This window comes from Carassius carassius, chromosome 6 (genome assembly GCF_963082965.1).
Source record: "Carassius carassius chromosome 6, fCarCar2.1, whole genome shotgun sequence".
Lineage (NCBI taxonomy): Eukaryota > Metazoa > Chordata > Actinopteri > Cypriniformes > Cyprinidae > Carassius > Carassius carassius.
In genome coordinates this window covers 8,629,312-8,651,851 of record NC_081760.1, presented here as the reverse complement: position 1 = coordinate 8,651,851, position 22,540 = coordinate 8,629,312, and the positions used below count along the sequence as shown (strand labels likewise).

At 38.7% G+C, this 22,540-nt stretch overlaps 2 protein-coding genes and 1 long non-coding RNA gene across 3 annotated transcripts; 2 read left to right on the top strand and 1 right to left on the bottom strand.

The window, feature by feature from the left end:
* Positions 1–1,682: 1,682 nt before the first annotated feature.
* Positions 1,683–5,300, bottom strand: LOC132142344 (actin, cytoplasmic 1). The gene is made up of 6 exons (XM_059552143.1): positions 5,145–5,300; positions 4,103–4,227; positions 3,433–3,672; positions 2,673–3,111; positions 2,395–2,576; positions 1,683–2,312 (listed from the first exon to the last, which is right to left on the bottom strand). The coding sequence occupies exons 2-6, from the start codon at positions 4,223–4,225 to the stop codon at positions 2,169–2,171; spliced, it is 1,128 nt and encodes a 375-aa protein (XP_059408126.1). The 5' UTR covers positions 4,226–4,227; positions 5,145–5,300; the 3' UTR covers positions 1,683–2,168.
* A 75-nt stretch (positions 5,301–5,375) lies between these two features.
* On the top strand, positions 5,376–9,323 carry LOC132142345 (uncharacterized). The gene is made up of 4 exons (XR_009434044.1): positions 5,376–5,428; positions 7,334–8,152; positions 8,282–8,436; positions 9,191–9,323. It is a non-coding gene; the product is annotated as an uncharacterized LOC132142345 (long non-coding RNA).
* Positions 9,324–12,587: 3,264 nt separating this feature from the next.
* Positions 12,588–18,634, top strand: LOC132141858 (fascin-like). The gene is made up of 5 exons (XM_059551520.1): positions 12,588–13,510; positions 16,607–16,763; positions 17,131–17,252; positions 17,499–17,669; positions 18,308–18,634. Exons 1-5 carry the CDS (start codon positions 12,682–12,684, stop codon positions 18,511–18,513), a joined length of 1,485 nt encoding a protein of 494 aa, XP_059407503.1. The 5' UTR covers positions 12,588–12,681; the 3' UTR covers positions 18,514–18,634.
* Positions 18,635–22,540: the final 3,906 nt, after the last annotated feature.

The following is a 22,540-nucleotide window of genomic DNA, read 5'->3' as shown; positions in this document are numbered from 1 at the left end:
TATGTTCTCTGATGAAAGTAAATTTTGCATTTTCTTTGGAAATCAATTCACGTTGCTTGAGGTCCAGTGTAAAGTTTCCAGTCAGTGATGGTTTGGGTTGCCATGTCATCTGCTGGTGTTGGTCCACTGTGTTTTCTGAGGTCCAAGGTCAATGCAGCCGTATACCAGGAAGTTTTGGAGCACTTCATGCTGCCTGCTGCTGACTGACTTTATGGAGATGTAGATTTCATTTTCCAACAGGACTTGGCACCTGCACACAGTGCCAAAGCTACCAGTACCTGGTTTAAGGACCATGGTATCCCTGTCCTTAATTGGCCAGCAAACTCGCCTGACCTTAACCCCATAGAAAATCTTTGTGGTATTGTGAAGAGGAAAATGCAATATGCCAGACCCAACAATGGGAAGTCGTGGCCTAATGGTTAGAGAGTTGGACTTGCAATCGAAAGGATGTGAGTTCGAGTCTTGGGCTGGCAGGAATTGTAGATGGGGGGAGTGTATGTACAGTGCTCTCTCCACCCTAAATACCACGACTGAGGTGCCCTTGAGCAAGAACCTCCAACTGCTCCCGAGGTGCCGCAGCATAAATGGCTGCCCACTGCTCTGGGTGTGTGTGTTCACTGCTCTGTGTGTGCACTTTGGATGGGTTAAATGCAGAGCACAAATTCCGAGTATGGGTCACCATACTTGGCTGTGTCACGTCACTTTCACTTTTTTTTCAGAAAAGCTGAAGGCCACTATCAGAGCAACCTGGGCTCTCATAACACCTGAGCAGTGCCACAGACTGATCAACTCCATGCCACGCCACATTGCTGCAGTAATTCAGGCAAAAGGAGTCCCAACTAAGTATTGAGTACTGTACATTTTCATACTTTTCAGTTGGCCAAGATTTCTAAAAATGCTTTATTTGTATTTGTCTTAATATTCTAGTTTTCTGAGACACAGAATTTGGGATTTTCCTTAGTTGTCAGTTATAAATCAAAATTAAAAGAAATAAACATTTGAAATGTATCAGTCAGTGTGTAATAAATATTATACGAGTTTCACTTTTTGAATAGAATTAGTGAAAAACTTCATGATATTCTAATTATAACACCTGTATATCATTGCTCTTTTATTGATTTTGATTGCTGCCATTGTCCTCATTTGGAAGTCACTTTGGATAGAAGCCTGCTATTTGCTTTTTAACTTATTGAAATAGTTTACATAAACAAAATTTTTAGTGACTTCTTACAGTGTGGGTAGCATCAGAAAGGTACAATAAACCAGTTAAAAGGCATATTTCACTCAATGAAGCAAGACTAAAACCAAAACCACTTAAAGTGCAAATTTAAGACTACGTAGCAACATTAAGAGCCACTTACATTTCACTGCTGGTTATATAGGCTGTATTTAATGGTGTAGGTGACTAATAAAAATCTTCAATTGGACTTAAACCCTACATTAAGACTTATGACCTGCTTATTAGTGACCAAGAGCAGTTCGATCAATTAGCCTTCTTATAAGACTTGTGCCCTTAACTGCAGCGCTATGTCAATGTGAAAGACACTTGAGAAACTGCAGTAGCCAGAAAGATAAACTTTTAAACTACTATAGACACCAGCTGGAAACTTGAGGCCAAGACCATAGCATGCTGTAGAAGTTTAGTTTAAAACTGAAGGAACAGCTTAGACAACTGAAGACAGTGTGGTTTTACATGTGCACGTTTTATTTGGGTTTACTTGTCAGTGTACAGCGACACCCTGGCTTACAGATGCAAGGGACATCCCTCATTCACATACCCTAGGGGAGTCCTGCAAGATCTCCACATTTTAAAAGGTAAAGCTTTCCCCATCATTGCAACAAACTGGGCCAAGTTTAAGGCTGAATTACAAAACAAGAAAAACAATGGAGTACATAATTTACAAACACTATAACAAAGGTCATGTATGCCTACTGTGAGGGCAAAGTGGTAGACGCTTCTGGAACGACTAAAGAAGAAGAAATGTACATTGAAGTCCTCTCAGGGAAAGCTCCACCCCTGTAAGACAGCTACCTCCCTTTCCAGTTTCCGCATCCTGAGTCAATGCGCCAAACAGAGCAGAAGCCATGCTGATGTAATCTTGTTTGAGAGGTTTAGGTTGGTCGTTTGAATCCTACTGCATGGCCATTAATGGTGGCAACAGTTCTGTTTAGAAGCACTTTCTGTGGACAATGGAAGGGCCAGACTCATCGTACTCCTGCTTGCTGATCCACATCTGCTGGAAGGTAGACAGGGAGGCCAGGATGGAGCCACCAATCCAGACGGAGTATTTGCGCTCAGGGGGAGCAATGATCTACAAGAGAAGAGACATGTTAGCTTACCTTAAATCATTAAATGCAAAAGATGCAACTACAGACAAAGCAAAAGTGCATCACCTTGATCTTCATGGTGGAAGGAGCAAGGGAAGTGATCTCTTTCTGCATACGGTCAGCAATGCCAGGGTACATGGTGGTACCTCCAGACAGCACGGTGTTGGCATACAGGTCCTTACGAATGTCCACGTCACACTTCATGATTGAGTTGAAGGTGGTCTCATGGATACCGCAAGATTCCATACCTGCATGAAGTGAAGCGTTTTTACCCATTGTGAATTCAGTGACACAGAGAGGTTAACACAAGAGCCTTGCATTTTAATGCACAGCATGAAACTCACCTAGGAAGGATGGCTGGAAAAGAGCCTCAGGGCAACGGAAACGCTCATTGCCAATGGTGATGACCTGCCCGTCAGGGAGCTCATAGCTCTTCTCCAGGGAGGAAGAGGAGGCGGCAGTTCCCATCTCCTGCTCAAAGTCCAGGGCCACATAGCACAGCTTCTCCTTGATGTCACGGACAATTTCTCTCTCAGCCGTGGTGGTGAAGCTGTAGCCACGCTCTGTCAGGATCTTCATCAGGTAGTCTGTCAGATCACGACCAGCCAGATCCAGACGCAGGATTGCATGGGGAAGAGCATAACCCTCATAGATTGGGACAGTGTGGGTCACACCATCACCGGAGTCCATCACAATACCAGTAGTACGACCAGAAGCATACAGGGACAGCACAGCCTGGATGGCCACATACATGGCAGGGGTGTTGAAGGTCTCAAACATGATCTGTAGAAACGGGCAAATTTAGAGTCAAATATTTCACTTCAAGTTAACAATCCATATCTAAACCAAACGGCATTGCATGGTTAAGGTAGCAAACCCTCCTTTGCACACCATGCTAAGACCTCTCAAACTCAAGGCAGTTAGAAAAGTGAAGTTAGAGAAGCTACCATGCAGGAAATAACATTTCAAAAGAGGCATGAACCTTTTGAACCTCCCATCAGGAGATCATGGCAGAGGACAGAAAGCCTGAGGGGAAGTGGATAGAAAGGAAGTGAACCAAGAGAAGAGCATTACGATTCATATTAATACTTGATAAAGACAAACCTGTGTCATCTTCTCCCTGTTGGCTTTGGGATTGAGGGGAGCCTCTGTCAGCAGGACAGGGTGCTCCTCAGGGGCAACACGCAGCTCATTGTAGAAAGTGTGGTGCCAGATCTTCTCCATATCATCCCAATTGGTCACAATACCATGCTCAATAGGATACTTAAGGGTCAGGATACCTCTCTTGCTTTGAGCCTCATCTCCCACATAGGAGTCCTTCTGTCCCATGCCAACCATCACTCCCTGGAGGAAAGAAGAGTTTAGATATTAGGCATCATCCCAGAGACAAAGGAGGAAACAAAAAGGAATCTAGGAACTTAACGTTTGTTTCAAAGGGATGCAGGTGGAATGGTTAAAATTCAGAAAATGACAATCACTGCACTGACTGCATTGGATGAGAACTTAGTTTGAATACAGCTAAATAAGGACTTAGAGAAAAAAGTAAATTGAAGCTGCAAGTGATTTACAGAACCGAATTAAAACACTTAACCAAACTGGTGACAGTCTTCTGTCAAGCTAAAAACTTTAGCAATTGATATTCCCCAAAAGACACTAACAGTGTCTTACTTTGAAAACGTATTGCATTGACTTTACTTCCCATCTCTTAAATATTTGAATGTAAACCACTAATAAATAAACCATTAATGCCATGACAATTATAGTTTCTACATACCTGATGCCTGGGTCTGCCAACAATGGAGGGGAAAACAGCACGAGGGGCATCATCTCCAGCAAAACCGGCTTTGCACATACCGGAGCCGTTATCAACGACCAGGGCAGCGATTTCCTCATCCATGGCTGTAAAAGGGGAGAAATGTAAAAAAATGACACAATCGGCTGCATCTCTTGTAGGTAGTGATGTCTTAAGCATTTGACGACTGGCCAGTAGGCGGCGCAAAGGCGCAGGGATGAAACCAAGCGATTTGAGACAAAGGAAGTGGTCAGACAGTCTTACTATTGCCTTATATGGCAATAAGCTAGAGCAGCTCAATGCCACCGATTCAGCGCGTGGAATCAGACCAACGGACCACTCCCAGTTTCAAAGGCCGAGATAAGCGCTTTACCAGACGACCACCATTGTGATCCTGATGCTTGCAAAATAACGTGTCAAAAGGATATGACATGCAGGCATTTTAGCACATATAGCTACTGCGGTCCCATTTAACGATTGTGAATGACAGGCGTGTGAAATGCCGTTTTAGCTAAACGGTTTACAAAAAAATAAACTTCTTGATATTTAGACCTCTTGAACGGATCAAACGACTCTGATGGAAGATGCCGGGTTATGTGTTGTAGTAGCCACACCCACCATTCACACTGCGAAGTGCGGACACCGCAGCTAAATGTTACTCAAATCCACATTTAATTGCATTATATTAAAGAACTTTACTGCCAGAAGCAAGGATTAAGCCCCTCTGATTTCAGAAAGAAGCTTTAAAAAGTTAAATCAGTCCAGCCATGAAAGCTAAAATGCTATCGATTGAACTACTGAGATAAAGAAAAAATAAGGCACATTTCATTTGTAGTCTTGAAATTAGAGCTGTAGAGTCATAGTAAATTACACGGTTTACTCAAATTAAATTAAAACTCAAGCCACTCATTAACATGTAATCAATGAAACTTCAGCAATAATAAACCAACCTCCAAACCAGCGCCATTAGTAATATTAAAATAATACTAAACACCATTTAATAATGATAGAAAGCGATTCTCACCTGTGTATTAGTAGGTTATTGTGAACAACGGGTGTGAAGATCTTCTCAGCGTGCACTGAAAACTCACAATACTGTGTGTGAGGTGGGTCATTGTTTTATACCCGGCGCAGCGGCCGGCTCCTTCCATATAAGGTAAACTTTCGGCATCGAGAGATCTGATTGGCCAGCCGTCGTCCACTTGGCGAGTTTCAAGCTAGTTGCTTGAAATTCAAGTTCTGAATTGAAATAATGTATTGCAGGGCTAATCGGACAGAAGAAATGATTTGAAACAAAAGTCAGGATAGGTCATTTTAATACCACATAGCCATATATATTACAGAGTAAAGACTATTTTCATAATCTGACATGAATGGGACGCAATGACAATACCTTGGGATTCAGTGTAGAATGCTGTACTCCGTAGGTTGTGGCTTTTTACTTTTAAATACATTATACATAGCGACTGAATAGTTAACTTAAAATACATTTAATTTAGCCTGTAATCAGGTTGCAGAAATTTCAGGACATAGAACACTGGATGCCTACAACATACTGTCCTTGTTTTAATATTTTAATTATTATAGATTGTTTGTATTTAATGCCACTGCACTATAGATGTCTATAGTGTAGCAGCTTATATGGGAGTCACCATTATTGCAAAACAGAGACACTAATGTATCATATCTGAGCGGCTTACTTTCCACTTATGTATGTATGAATTATATATATATAATTATATATATAATTATATATATATATATATATATATATATATATATATATATAATTCAAAGCGATTCATTCAGGATTAGCTCATAAGAAGCCATTTGTTCAGTTTCTATTAGATGAACTACGTGGGCGTGGCTCCCATTTAAAGTACATATATTTCTCATGACCATTGTAACATCAACTGTAAATTAACATCAAAATATACTAATCTGTCACCTTTGCACTGTTTCACGTAACGTTAGTCAGGGGCCACTTTTATGCACAACGCTTAGTATCAGTTTGTCTTAAACGTAATGCTGTGAATGTAAAACTGCAGGCAGTGGATGCTTCAGGAGTAACGTTAATTCAGAAATGAATGAAATGTTGGCGGTTTCTGGTTTGGACCGGCGTCTCCTCTATTCATCGTTGCTCAGAAGTATGTAAGGTCAAATAGTTTTGAAATATTTTAGGTTATCGGGTTGTCTGCAATGCAGTGGATACAAAACAATGGCATGCTGCTCGCTTGAACCGGACACTTCCTGTCAACCCGGCTTTTGCGTATTACGTCATAAACGATTACGTTTCACGCTGTTGCATTTAGACGAATATTTGGAGTGCACACGTATTACATGCTTTGTTACTTTAATTCTTTATCTAATATATTGATATATTTAATAGAATGTGTCTTTCATGTTTCCTAAATGTTAAATGAGGCAATTTTGATGCCCAAATCTCCCTGGGTAGGCTATCTAACTTGGTAACTTGGTTTTGGCCGCAAATGTCATCAAGAAAGAAATTTAAATGCCAGTAAAAAAATCTGAAAGTTTGTTATACTGTTATATACTATCACTTTATATACATGTATTATGATTTAACTGTTAATATTTTATTAGTTTATGTTATTGCCTAAGTAAGTAATAATCCCTGTTATGTGTGCTGCCTTCAATGTGGGCAATTTGAGACGGGTGGCAACATGTCTTGACTGGGGGTGCTCTGCATTTCTTCTCTTATCAGTGTGTACCTGACAACCAAAGACAACCAAACTGTGTCTTTTATGTTAATTAAACATTCAGGAGCTAGTTATATTGAAGCATCAGAGTGTCGCCACAGGACAGTGTAGTGTGTGATTTATCTAGTGACAAGAGATTGCTGGAATGATCCTTTTAACAGCCCTTTAACAGCCCACCCCATACAAACATGTGCCTAGGCGTGCAATGGTATTAATATTGAATTTTGACTATGTACCGGTTCCATAAAGAATAGATAAGCCTAGTCACAAAGGTGAATGAGTCATCATTACAACCTATTGCCACATCTTTTTTCACAAAGTGCTTCCTAATGTATGCAATAGGAACAGCATTCATTGTCTCCAGGGTGTGTGAGTATCAGCTTGATGTGCGGGTGTGGGGGTCTATGACTCCACCAGTTAGTATTATGTACAAGTTTATGATGGTTTCAAGAGTGTGTATCAGTTTTAAAATCCACATTGTTTCTCTCAGCAGCAAAATACTGAAGCCCTTAGAATGATTCAAACTGAAAGAGGAAGAGGAAGAGAGATAGACAACTTAAAGTCTTACACCCACAGCCCATTGTGACAATTCTGAGAGGAAGTCGCAGGAGCCTGTATCAGAAAAGAAATATAAAGTAAGCCAAGCTTCATTTAGGCTACTCTCGGAAATTAAATCTAGAGCATGAACTGTGTGGTAAGCTTGTAAAGGGTGATTGTTCAGTCATTTATTAGTTTAAGCAGCTGTTTTGACATATGGGCATGTTTATCTTGATGGTGGGTACCAACATATACGTATCAAACAGAAATGTAACCTTTTCTTCCATAAAGCCATATACAGTGTTCAAACATGTTATGTTGCCCAATATAAAGGAAATTAAATTACCTTTGTGTTGTGTCTTGTTTACAGAGAAACTATGTTCAGGGCCCCTTTAAGAGATATTCAGCCAATTTCCTTATAAGGCAATCTCTGGATGTGTCACATGGTATAGTACTTTGGCCAAGGCAAAGTCACATGACTCTTTAAAGCGGAAATTAGAAAGAGTGATTGAGACTCTCTGCTTTTCTTTCTCCTTTCATTGCATTTATTCAGTAGGATTCTAATTCCTTTTAACGCATTATTGTCTCTTTACTGTATATAACATAGGAGACTAGAAATACACAATAAGATTACATACAAAAACATTATAAATGGCCTACTGTCTCCACCTATCAGACCTAAAGTACCCTATATGGAAACATTGTCAGGTAACACACGCTCATGCAAAGATCTGATGAGATCTACTGGTGGATGCTGCTCAAGCAATGGGAACAGGTAGACTCCTAATATGGAAATATAACCAAAAATGACTAAGGTTGACAAAAAGGAACTAAGCATGATTGGTCTTTTGAGTAAGGTACACCACACGTGCCATGATGTAACCCTGATGTTTGTTTTCCGCAGGTACAGACCTTTGCGATGTGTTTTCCGTGTATGGCAATGGGTCAGTCCTGCTTAATCCTAAGAGCAGTTCAAAGCTCAGTGCTTTGCATTTAGTTGAGATATGTGGTAAAAGCCAACATTATATTTCCTAATTAGGCCACTACTGTAACAACAAGGTAAGGAACTTTCATATAATGCATCACAATTTATACTCCAAATAAGTTCTGATTGTACACACTCAAAAAGGAAAAGAGGATGGTTGCTCAAGTGGCTGTTATTTCAGGAATGTATATGTGTCAGAACATGCATAAACTCAGGAACATAAAAAAAAGATTCAATTTACTTTCAATTGGCTGCAAACATGAATGCAATCATGTCAAGTGTTTCTCCATTTTAGCACTTGAAAAAATGAAAAAAGAATTTAATGAAAATGAAAAATTAAATGCAATGTAAGTAGGTTTAATTTCTGTTTTGTATACTGTTTAGCAGAACAGCTTATTTATATAATTTATATAATAACCTAATTAAAAGTAAATTATCATTTGTATATTAATATTTAATATAACATGTTTTTATCATATTTAGAATTATATAATTATTTTAATTTCTCTTCCAACACTGTTCTTTTGAGCTTTCTATTCATCAAAGAATCCTGAAAAAGTTTATCACTGTTTTCAATAGTAATAAGAGATGTTTCTTAAGCACCAATTCAGCATATTAGAATGATTTCTGAAAGATTGTGTAACAGTGAAGACTGGATTAATTGAAAAGTTATTTTAAATGGTAATAATATTTCATAATATTACTGTTTTTACTGTATTTTTGATCAAATAAATGCAGACGTCAACTATAATCTCACCAACATAAACTTTACAAATTACTCAAATTAAATGTGCTAATTTAAATAACTGATAATCATATTTTCTACAGGGCGAAACTGCAAAGAGCTGAATTTCAACATGCACAATATAATCTGCAGAGAGATCTGTTGAGTCTGAGTAACACTTATAGATCATGCAAGATTTTAAGGATATGTAATACTTTCATGACAGAATGGGTTTGGTTTTTAAGTGTTCAAGATGCCTTGACTTTTTGGAATACCTGCTTTATCATGGGAATAAATCCCCATCAGACAAAATGAGAAAGGAGCAGTCCAGATGTTGCCATGTTTTTGACTCTGATTCTTTGAGGTACTTGGACAAAGAAGGAGATGCAAAATATGTTGTTTGAGCTGATTTTTACAAAAACATTGGCCAACAAAAGAGTCTTAACTTCATAGTGAGAAGTATGCCACATTGTACATCAACATTTCAGAATATATATTCTACTTATTTTTGAGTTAATTGGGTGGAAGAAAAAACAAAATCTAGCTTGCAGCATTAGGATGCTATTTTCACATAATGGTTTCATTAGTTGGGTTTGACAGTTTAACCTCATTAAATCCAGAGATTTGCACATTGTGCAAAATTATGCTACTTCATAGTACACAGTGATTATGGGTGTATCTCCATCATGCTGATTTTGAACTGACAGAACTGGCTGGAAGCCTGGAAGCAGGTCAACAATGTGTAACCCTGGGTCACATCAGAGTTCAGTTCATTAAGACCGTAAATGAAGCTTGTTTAATTAGCTCCTTATATGAATGCAACCTAAACATAACCGTTTTTAGTCTATGTTTGCAAATTTTGTAAATAGAATTTGAAATCTGAAATCAACTACATCTACATTTGTCTGTATAAAAAATAACTGATGTGAATAATAAATGATCCCTAATGCAATCAATAATTATACCTCTTGATGTGTGCATGTGCAGAAAAGAAAGGGAGAGAATATGAGTGAGAGATTTAATTTCCATCAAACAGTCAGCAGAACATACAGGACAAAATCAATATCCTGCTTTACAAGAGGAAGAGGAAAGCTGCTGTTTGCCCTGAAAATAACCTAAGCAAGTTCCTGCTTACTTCAACATTTCCTTATATATAGCTGTTTTACTTGAACTTTTTTGATGGTTATCTTAACACATATATATATGATTTATATTTAGATGGAAGATTCACATTTATATTTAGGATTTGGATTTAACATTTACACTTAACATTTAAATTTAGATTTAACCTTTAAATATAACATTCTGAATTATTTGTATATTTAACATTTAGATTTAAATAGAAGATTTCGATTTAGATAAAACATTTAGTTTTAGCTTTGGTATTTTATTTTGATATAGTAATAAAAATATGTGAACATTTAAATCTTGAAAAATGTATTTGTTTTGGCTAAAATCTGACAAAATTTTACCAGTTTTTTTTACACATCTTATTTTACCAAAAGCGCCAGTTCAAATGCTGGGATTAGTTTTTACACCAGACTCACACTCCTAGTTTTTTCTGAGAAAGACCTATAGGGTTTACTGACAGCAGAGAGTTAGAACTTTGGTTTAACATCACATTTGAACAATGGTGCCTTTTATAAGGCCTATAATGTTATCTTGACTTTAGTAGGGCATTAAATAGAGCACATGATGAGCGCCCCCTTCTGGCCATCCTCCTGCTGCAATCTTAGCTTTCGCAGAAGGTTTCTCATCAGATTCTGATAGCTGTTGCAGAAAGTCTCCCCAGATTCCCATTCACCCCAATACATTTTACAGTTTTAAAATTAAATAATAATAATTTTAAAAGGTCACACCTTACATGCAGACTCATAATCCGTTGCTGTCTTTTAAATGGTGCTTCTTATGGTGTGGCCATTCTGCATTGTCTTTTGTGCATTTCACTCATGTTGCACTGACCGATCAAACACTTTTCAAGTAAGCTGGCAAAATGTTATCTCACTGACAGAACTGTAAAATTAAGCTCACATACATCCGGTGAGTAACGTGGACATGAGAGGATTCAATAAACTTCGGTAAAAACATTTTTTACCTTCATTGAATGTAGTGTTGCTGGAAGGTAATAATGAGTAATGCTAATCCATCAATCAGCATGTGCTTCAAAGTTGATGTTTTTTACACTACCAATAACATTTTGCTTTTCAAGCCGGAATAAACTGGTTAGCCAAATAGGACCTTGAGGGAGACACTTGTTCATTTCATTTCCCTAAATTAATGAAATATAAACTGTTATACTTATAACCATACACACTCTCCATAAAGCCCCTATTTTACAAATAAGAATGCAGTCAGGAGATGGTGTGATGCAATGAGTGGTTTCCACATTTTTAAACATTTAAAATGCATGAAAATAAATATTTTATATCCCTTTGTTTATCACTCTTGAAATGACATGTACACTAAATAATATAACCCTCATACTTACATTACAATAGCAGTCTATTTATTTAGTGGTCCAAGTTGAAGTCAGTATGTATATTAATGACAATATGTGACAAATATAATGTAATTTACAAAAGGTGCTGCATGCCATTTGTGACATCCAGTACGGGAAACGTCGAATCATCAGAACACCGGCGCAAGGCTGCTCACAGCGCTTGGTCACGTGTCGCACCAGAACCGTTTTCGTAACCGAAACTTAGAAATTGCTCACGGTTCCGGTTCTTTTCAAAAAACAGAACCGGTTCTGAATAAGAATAACCGGTTGTGAAGAAAGAACCGGTTCTTGGTTCCCAACCCTAGTTAGGCACATAAACACAAAGTATTTGAATATCTGTGGTGTGTTATTTGATATAACATTTAAATGTAATATATATTATGTACATTGCAACTTCATCATTACAAATGTGTAATTACAAATGAGTACATTTCAATTTATCACAAATGCTTGTAACCAATAGACTGTACAATTTAACCATATTTCAAATCCAATACAATTAGCCTACTTAAGTAATGGGTAAAAAAAAAATTCTTAGGTTAAATTAGTTGCATTTAATATAAATTTTAACTATAATAGATTTTCAATCTAATGTAGCCTACATGACAAGCATTATAAGTGTAATTACAGTGCTTTATGCATTATGTGCATCCAACACGCAACAGTGCATCAGTCATTATACACTGTGTGAGCGCATTATGTTCCCACTTTCTTTTACTAGGCTACAGTATCTTATATTATTTCCATAATGACACATAAAAGTGTAGGCTACTTCTTTCCACAAGTGAAGGCACTTTTAATTTAGGAACACTTTTGCTACTCTTCCCATAGCAACAGCAATGAGATGACGTGGGAAGCTGTTCAAACACTTACATTTTAAATCAAATGGTGCAAACGGCTATCCAGATGATGCTTCTGAGTGTGGATTGAAATATCAAGATCACACACACACACACACACACTTTCTCCCTCTCTCTCGCTCTCACTCTCTCTCCGTTCTCTCTCACGCGCCATCGTTCATCACTCGTCACACCCACTCCTCGGAACCGCTGCTCACCGATTCTCACCGCACCGTAACACCCAAACAGCTCTAGCATGTCTTCGGAAGGATTAGGCGAGACTTTGGTGATTCGGTTCGGGCTGATAAACGCCGACAACAAATATCTGACAGCGGAGACGTTTGGTTTTAAAATCAACGCCTCCGCGAGTTCCATGAAGAAGAAGCAGGTGTGGACCCTGGAGCAGTCCGGAGACCACGTAGACTCCAGTGCCGTGTTCATCAAAAGCCACCTGGGTCGCTACCTCGCCACCGATAAGGACGGCAACGTGACCGCGGACAGCGAGCAGCCCGGCCCGGATTGTCGGTTCCTCGTGATCGCCCACGACGACGGCCGGTGGTCCCTGCAGTCCGAGCCCCACTCGCGCTACCTGGGCGGGACCGAGGACCGGATTGCGTGCTTTGCGCAAAGCATTTCGCCTGCGGAGAAATGGAACGTGCACCTGGCCGTTCATCCTCAGGTGAACGTGTACAGCATCGCGCGTAAACGGTATGCGCACCTGTGCACCAAGAGGAACGAGCTCGCCGTGGACCGCGACGTGCCGTGGGGTGTGGACTCGCTGCTCACGCTCGTGTACCTGGACCACCGGTATCATCTGCAGACCGCCGACAACCGCTTTCTCACATGCAGCGGTGCCCTGACAACCAAACCGGACACGGGCACTGGTTTCACGCTGGAATTTCGCTCGGGGAAGGTGGTTTTCCGGGACGCCACTGGCAAATACATCGCGCCTACGGGTCCTACCGGGACCATGAAGTCTGGCAAGAGCTCGCGCGTCGGGAAAGATGAGCTGTTTGTCCTAGAGCAAAGTCACGGGCAAGTGGTGCTTACCGCCAGCAACGAGAGAAACATCTCCATGCGCCAGGGTGAGATGTGACTGCAGCATGCTGATTAATAACTTATACTATTAATAACGGTTATGCACCGTATTTGGTCGAATATAAGTGAGTTTAAAGGGTTAGTTTACATAAAAATGAAAATTCTGTCATAATTATTCACTCTCATGTCTTTCCAAACCAGTAAGATATATTCGTTCATCATCGGAACACAAATTAAGATATTTTGGATGAAATGAGAGCTTTCTGCATAGACAGCAACGTAACTACCACGCTGAAGGTAGTAAGACTACCAAGAAAGGTAGTAAGGACATCGATAAAATTGTCCATGTGACATCAGTGTTTCAACCATAATGTTATGAAGCTACGAGAATACTTTTTTGTGCGCAAAGGAAACAAAAAATAATGACTTTATTCAACAATTTCTTCTTCTCTAAGTAAAATGGGCCACATTTTTTGTAAACCAGATGCTTTCTTACTGTTCATTGTGAAATAATGCACGCAGAGTGTTCATCTTAAAGGGATAGTTCACCCAAAAATGAAAATTACCCCATGATTTACTTACCCTAAAGCCATCTATGACATTCTTCTTTCAGACGAATACAATCAGAGCTATATTAAATAATGTCCTGGCTAATCCAGGCTTTATAATGGGAGTGGATGGTAGCTCAAAATTTGAAATGCAAAAAATACACCCATCCATTATAAAAGAAGTCCACACGGCTCTGGGGGATGAATAAAGGCCTTCTGAAGCAATGCAATGCGTTTGTTTAAGAAAAATATCCATATTTACAACTTTATAAACTTTAATCTCTAGCTTCCACTAACTGTCATATGCACATTCACGAGAGAGTGGCGTCCAGCAGATGATTTAGGTTTGAATTAATGTTTTTAAGTTGATTCAGCTGATTTTTAGGTTACCATTTTTTTTTCAGTGTTTGTAAAATGATTGTTGTTCCCACCTTTGCAAACAGCAATAAAAATACCATTTTGCCTCTAAAATATAGAAGGCCATTACAAACAGATATGTGTCACGGGCTGTCCAGTATAAAGCACATAACGAAGGAGTAGAGTCCAAGAAAGTAATTTTAATAAATCAACAGGGAGAACGGAACAACCACATGGGCACAAAACAATAGCAGACAAGGAACTGAGGAAAATACAAGGCTTAAATACACGGGGAATGTAATCAAGATGAAAACAGAAAATGTGGAGCCCATTAACAACTAAGGGAACAAACTAACTAAACTAACTAAAGGAACAGAAAAATAGAGAAAACTAAACCAAAATGGAACAGAAGTGTACAGTTTATAGAACCAGAGAGGAGCTCGGAGCATATATTTAACCATATTTCAAAGACAATACAATTGTAGCCTACTTACTCCTGGGTCATAAAAACCCCAAAACAAAACAACATAAAAAAAAACTCCTAGGTTCAACTAGTTGCATTTAATATAAATTTAAACTATAATAGATTTTCATTCTAATGTACATGACATGCATTATAAGTGTCATTACAGTGCTTTATGCATTATGTGCATAAAGCACTATACATTGTGTGAGCGTATTATGTTCTCACTTTCTGTAGCCTATATTCCTTCCATAATGACACATAAAAGTGTTCTTTCCACAAAGGAAGGCACTTTTAATTTATGATCAGTCTAGCTACTCTTCCCATAACAACGAGATGATGTGGGAAGGTATGTGGGAGCAGGGAGGAGCTCAGAGCAGGAGGAGCCAGGTGGAGATCCAGACCCAGCGGAGGTAGGAGCCAGATAGTGCCAACCGATGGAGATAGAGCTGGTGGAAGAGGAGCCCAGGATGGAGCCAGGGTAACACTGAGGTTCTGGAGGGCCACAGCAGAGTAGATGGCTCAGGTGACCAAGGTGGAGGCAGGGATCCATAAGACCGCAGTGGAGGCAGAGCGACAGAGGACCCAGAGGGAGCCAGAGGGAGGAGGGAGCCTGACTGAGACAGAGGGACGAGGTGAAACAAGAGGAGTGTAGGCAGGTGGACGACAGACCAAGGCGGAGCCGGAGGGACAAGGGAGCCTGGCAGAGATGGTGGGTTGACGGACCACAGTGGAGACAAGTGAGCCAGGAGCCAAGGTGGAGCTGATGGGTTGGAGGACCTAAGTGGAGTCTGGGACTCAGAGGCTGGAGGAGGAGACAGGGGATCCTCACGCCTAGGCAAAGCTGGAGACTGGAAGGTCCGAGGCTAATCAGAGCGCCCGGATGGCGCTGACTCAGGGTAAGCTGAGGGACTCACAGGAACCAGTGGAAACAGCTCTGAGGAACTGGCTGGTTTTAGGAGCGGAGACAGGAGAGGGAGGCTGGGAGGGAACACAGGAGAACAGGAGCTGGGTGGAATTCTCCTTGGGACCGTCCACTGCCAGGCATGCCTTATACCGCTCGCTCAAACTGGTGTAATAAAAACTCAAAGGGAGCAGTCAGGGAAGTGAGTAAGGCACGCTAGATCTAAAAAGTCCCTAGTATGGTCTTCCAGCAAAGGCCCATCTGATCCAAGCATAGAAGTTAGGTGGCTGGTAAATCAAAAACAAAAGCAAGAAAAAAACAGCCAAGAGAATACTTTTTCTACTTGTTTTGAGGGTCTGCTATTTTGTCACGACTGTAGCCTACAGTATAAAGAGCATAACGAAGGAGTAGTGTCCAAGAAAGTAATTTTAATAAATCCACAGGGAGAACAGTACAACTACATCGGCACAAAACAATAGCAGACAAGGAACTATGGAAAAAACAGGGCATATATACACAGGGAACGTAATGAAGATGAAAATAGAACATGTGGAGCCAAATAAAAACCCAGGGAACGAACTAGGGAACTAATGAAAGGAAACAGAAATACGGAGAAAACTGTAAAAATGGAACTGTTCCAAAACCTAAATGGAACAGAACATAACCTAGGCCAATTTGGATCTGAGTTTTTGTCTTACCCCCATCACTGTGAAAATGTTTTGTCAGGTAACCTAAACTATTCTTCACATGGTAACATTTAAATTAATAGGTTTTATACAAGTCTATGTGTTCACAGTATCTATTGTTGATTAACTTCACTCTCCCAGTTTGTGTGCTGAAATCACAGTCTGATTGAATTACTTTATTTTAGGTATTTATTTATCAGCCAATCAGGATGAGGAGTCTGATCAGGAGGTATTTCAAATGGAGATGGACAGGGAGACAAAGTGCTGTGCCTTCCAATCTTGCAATGGAAAGTACTGGAGTCTGACCCCAAGTGGAGCCATCCAATGCTCTGCCTCCACTAAGTAAGAACAATTAAATATACTTAACTAAATGCAGAAGATGTTACATGGACACAATACGCACAAGGTAGTAAAGTAGGTTAGCCAGTTTGTGTCTGAAAGGATTATTTGATGAGTGAAACAAATGGCAAAATGAATTAATAAAGGCAATAGGGAATGCAAATAGGAAAGCTTGTCTTGGGGTAGACATTTGTTTGCATGGTCATGTGTTTACTTAAGTTGTTAATTATAAGTTGTAGTATATATATATATATATAAAGACTAAAGTACACAAGCTTAATTGTACTCAGTAAGAACAGAAATGTACATTACTAAATCAAAGTAGATTTTTTTTCATGTAGATTTTTAAAAAACTGACTGTTTATCCCAGATCACCCAGTTGTTTCTTTGACCTTGAGTGGAATTGGTCAAAAGTTGCACTGAAGGCCAGTAATGGTAAATACCTGGCAGCCAAGAAGAACGGACAGCTGGCGGCTGCTGTGGACTCTGCAGGTTTGTGTCTGAATGGCATTATAGAATTTTTATCATGCATTGGTAAATCAATAGGACTATACATATTATTCACAGCAAATAGAAAAAAATACAATAAAATAGAATATATTTTATTCCTATTTGTGGGAAATTCATCTTGGACATGGCCAGTTCACAACTTTAAATGCACATAGCAAAGTACATAACATACAACAGATATAATAGTTTATGTACAGCATGTTTAGCTGGCGAAGTTTTGTTTAACAGGTGAGCAAGAGGAGTTTGTGTTGAAACTCATCAACAGGCCATTGATAGTGCTGCGTGGTGAACACGGTTTCATTGGTTGCCGCAAACAAGGATCCGGAACACTTGATTCCAACCGCTCATCCTATGATGTCTTCCAGTTAGAGTACAACAACAACGCTTACAGCCTGAGAGGTCAGTTCTTGTGCTACTATGACTCATGTAGATTTACTGACAGTTGGTAGGATTTTTATTTAGGGCCATATTATCCCCAAATTCTGTTTTATCTTTTTTTTTTTCTAAAAAACTGTTTTGTTTTATGTTTTTTCTGGAGTCCATTAAAATGTTCTGCTTTTTTTTCTGGATTTAATTTTAATTCTTAAATTACAGTTTTGTATTCAAAAAGCATTTCTAAATCACTGAAATCAAATTTTAAATGTTTATTTTTAAGTTATTTCATTGGATTTCATTTTAATGTTTAAATTAAGATTTAGTACTCAAGAAAGCATACATAATTGAAATCTTGAATCTTTATTTAACAATAATTTATTTAAAGTTTACATTTAAAATTACATTTTTAGATTTTTTATTTATTATTATTTATTAATACATTTTTTGTTTTTTTCCCCAAATTCTGTGATTTCTTTTTTTATTTTTCTTGATTTCGTTTTAATAGTTTTAAAATATTAATAATCAAAAAGCTCATCTAATTGGTGAAATCTTTTTATTTTTTATAATAATAGACTGGGATCTAAGTATATATATATATATTTTTTTTTTTCTGAAATTCTGTGTTGTTTGTTACTTACTCTGACTTTAATTTCTCTTGTCAGACTCAGTGGGGAAATACTGGACTGTAGAGGCAGACGGCTCTGTGATCAGCAGTAGCAGCACACCTGTCTATTTCCACTTTGAGTTCTGTGATTATAATAAAGTGGCCATTAAGACAAAGGAGGGCAAGTATCTTAAGGGAGACCATGCTGGGGTGCTCAAAGCCAATGGTCAGGGGATTGCTGAGGCAACATTGTGGGAATACTGAGAAACATTCATGAATCTACACACAAACATGTGTGTTCTGTAAACCTATACATAAGCACAACACATTCTCTACACCATAAGCACAAGATGATAACATACAGTCTATATCACATAATACACTAAAATAAAATGTTTTAAATAGCTCAACCGTGGCTCAGAGAATACTGGAGAAATATCCTTGTTCACATCAGGGACATTAAAGGGGTCATATGATGCGATTTCAAGTTTTCCTTTCTCTTTGGAGTGTTACAAGCTCTTGGTGCATAAAAAAGATCTGTAAAGTTGCAAAGACTAAAGTCTCAAATCCAAAGCGATATTCTTTATCAAAGTTAATATTTCCTTACACACAAATACACACACACAAAATGAGTCAAAAGAAAATCATCTGTTTGATAAAAATTGATACTTTGTGGCCATTTTGGGTTACACAACTTTTTTTTATATAACTCTATCTTATTGCTGATAACATGTTGATTTGCACTTTTTTGGCTCAAGCTATTTCATGTGAATGTGTTGAAAGAAAAAGACGTAGTGTTTGTGCCTTCCCTTAAATTCATTTTTATTCTCATTATGTGCCATTTGCAACTGGACATGACAATGAAATAAATAGAAAATGTTGGAAAGTAAATACTTAAAGATTGTGCAAATGTTGTATTGTTGTAGAGTTGTATTTTTCTCCATCTTATGTGCCTCTGTTCCTGTTTTCCTTGGAATTCTCTCCAGCTCGACCTTGGAGGGTTTCCCAAAAAATATGCGCTGACAGTGGGGCTGAATGAAACTCAAGAACACAGCACTGCACACACGTTCACTCTCTCAAACACACACAAGGATTTACTAATATCTAACAGATGTGAATATTCTATTCTATGTGGCAATAGCAAAGAAATGTCTGCAGCTGCTGTCTGCGGCTTATAGGGACAGTAACAAATGGAGGACAAATTATATGACAGATTTCACTTACATCTGTGTTATAGATAGGCTAAACAAAGATGAGCTGAGAATGCATTTTCCCCAATATGAAAATATCCAGTAAACAAATGCCTTGCATGGTTTATGTGTATGAGCTCAGGCTACAGCTAAATATTCCGCAAAAAAAAACAATAATAGTTACTATGTTCAAATATATTATTCTAACTACATCCAAACATACAGTGGTGTGTTTAATTAATGCGACGGAATCGGAAGAAATGGAGAAAAACGCAGAATGTAAGCAGGTCATGACTCAGAACGGTGCTGCCGCCTAGTGGTTAAATTACTTCTTACAAGAAAACGTCTATCCATCACTTTCGCTCAATCATAGGCTATACATTTGAATATTAATATAGTTATAAAACATATAAATAAAAATATATGTCAAATGTATTTAAAATATAATTAACTTTTTAGTTAAACAAACCGAAATCTATGACCTTATTTTTTTGTAGTAAGGGACTGTTCGTTATTTATTTAAGGGGCCACCGGAGGAGTTTTGAGATCTGTTGTCAAACAAGACATGACCCTCCCTTCGCCAGCAATAAATTTTTCTATGACCCTCCAAAATGATTGTGAAAAAATGCATGACCCTCCCCGATAATTAATTGATTTCTGTACTGGTTTGCGCTTGGCAAAGATGTTCAGAAGCCACTGTTTTTTAACAATGACAAACGTCAAACCTCTGCGTACGTTACACATCGCACCCCACTGTTATTGTGGCCATTTCAGTAGATTTACTCGTTGTGGAAACACAATATAAGCAACACTTTCTGCATACTCATCTAACATTACATGAAATATAACAAAACATTACCATTCAACAAAGCACATGGGTATAACAAATTCAACACATTAACTATTACTATTAACTATAAAAATTTAACACATTTGCTATTGACTCGTAACTAGGCTTCCTCAGTCAGTATATTTACCTTTAAAGCTGCCGAAGTTGAACATCCAAAACTCCATTTCTCAGACGCGCGTCAATTTGGGAGCTTGCATGTACTCCTTCCTTCTCAAATGCCTTGAAAAGGCTGTCGTTTGCACAATTTCAAATCACCGGGACATTTGAAGAGTTTCGTATTGGCGCCAGAAATCACATTCGCTCTTTTTTTTTTACGAGCTTTTACGAGATTGTACGTGGGTCATGTGACATGTGGAGTATATAGCATATTTGAAAATGTAATTCTAGCATTCGGTGTAATTCTATTCAAATTTAATAGTATCAATACTATTGTTAAAAAACAGATTATTTTTTATTATTGTTTTAAATTAAACCGACCCATTTTTTAATTCTCGCGACTCACCCGAGGGTCGCGCGCAATCTCATCACTCTAAACCCACAGCGCGAGGCTTTTATTTTACTCTTCTACCCTTTGTGAAAAAAGAAAATGAAGGATAAACGTGGTGTGCAACGGGGTAGGTGCCTGAAGTGTGAAGAATGCAAGGATTACGACCTGCCAGCACAGGGCAATGCCTGCAGCTACTGTGGATGCACACCAGTACAACACCTTCAAGTCCCAGAGACCGAGTTGGGTCAGAAATTTGAAAGTTGCCAGAAATTCGACCAGGTATTAATTGTCTACATTTGATATTGTTTATGTTGCTAGCGTTTCTGCTGTTGGTTTGTTGCTTTGTTGCTAGGCAACGTGAAACCTTTGAGCTAGTCAAATTCCAGCTTCATGTCAGTGATGATACTTCAGCAACAGGTGGCACAGTTTGGCTATAGGGTTGCATTCTCAAAGAAAGCAACTCCAAAATAGTGTTGCTTTCATATTGCCTAGTAGCAGACATATCTATATGCCTATAGGCCAACACCAAATGTTCATTAAAAGGGGTCCTGCCAATGTATAATGTATACAGTGAAGTATATAGCGTTTCATTTCTATATTGTTCATACATTTCTTTCTTGAATGCTACTGTTAAATACATCTCCTGTAGCTGAAAAAAATAAAATAAAGCAGTTTTTATACTGTCTTGCTCAGTCACTTGCAAAATAGCTAAACCATCATGAAAAAGAATTGTATAAAATGATGAATTGGGATTTTCCTGAAAACTATTGTGATGTGATATTTTTGCCATATCACCCAACCCTCTTCTTGTGCTACAACGGTTTGGCCTGTGCTACAAAACTTTCATCCTCTGTAAGCACCAGACCAGTGCGTACAGCCCTGCTGTAGACCTGTTCATAGAATATTGATTTTCAAAACTCTATAGTAGTGCATGTAAAGTTCCTACATGGAATGTTAATTTTCAAAACAGCTGTGTGGCCTATGCTCTGTTGCTATATGGCATCTGGACTAGTTTTCCCATTGGCTGAGCATCCTGTTGAATATGGACATGAATACTTTTTCATTGAGACAATGTAACAATTCCAAAAATCATACTGTTTTCAACTAATTTGGTTTCCTGTTTCTTTTCACAGCTCACTGAAAAGAGGAAGCTATCTTTGGGATGGGTTCCCCACCCCAAGGCAGCAAAGACCCGTTTTAACGAGATCCTGCCAGCTTTCTACGAAGCTTCATACCCTGTTCCTGACGACAAGCTTTTCAAAAAGGACTTCATCATTGAACGCAATCGAGCTTTTGAAATATTAGAAAAACTAGATAAACATGAGAGCAGACTCTCGTTCATCAGAGGAAATAATCCTGCTGCCGGGGGCCGCTTCCTTAAAACTGACTTCAACATTAAGTCTAGGCATGACTTAGTCACCTGTGAGAATAATTTAGACAAAATGGACAGAGTTATATCAGAAATAAAAGATGACAGACAGCACATTCAGTTTCATGACAATTCACTATTCAGACAGGATGGGATAAGACTCAAAGCAGGGCAAGAGAGCAAGTATGCGTACAATATCCAAGCCAAGACCAGGATGAACAGCCTGATTTCCTGTGCCGAAAGTGACCGGGCAAGGTTGGAGGCTGCATTGCAGAGACTCAAGACCTTCTTCAGCTCTGAGGACAGGGATCCATCTTGAGTGAAAAGAATGAAGAAGCAAGCCAAGAAGAAGGCAGAGAAGATGGCTCTGCGGAGGGAGAAACAGGAGAGGATAT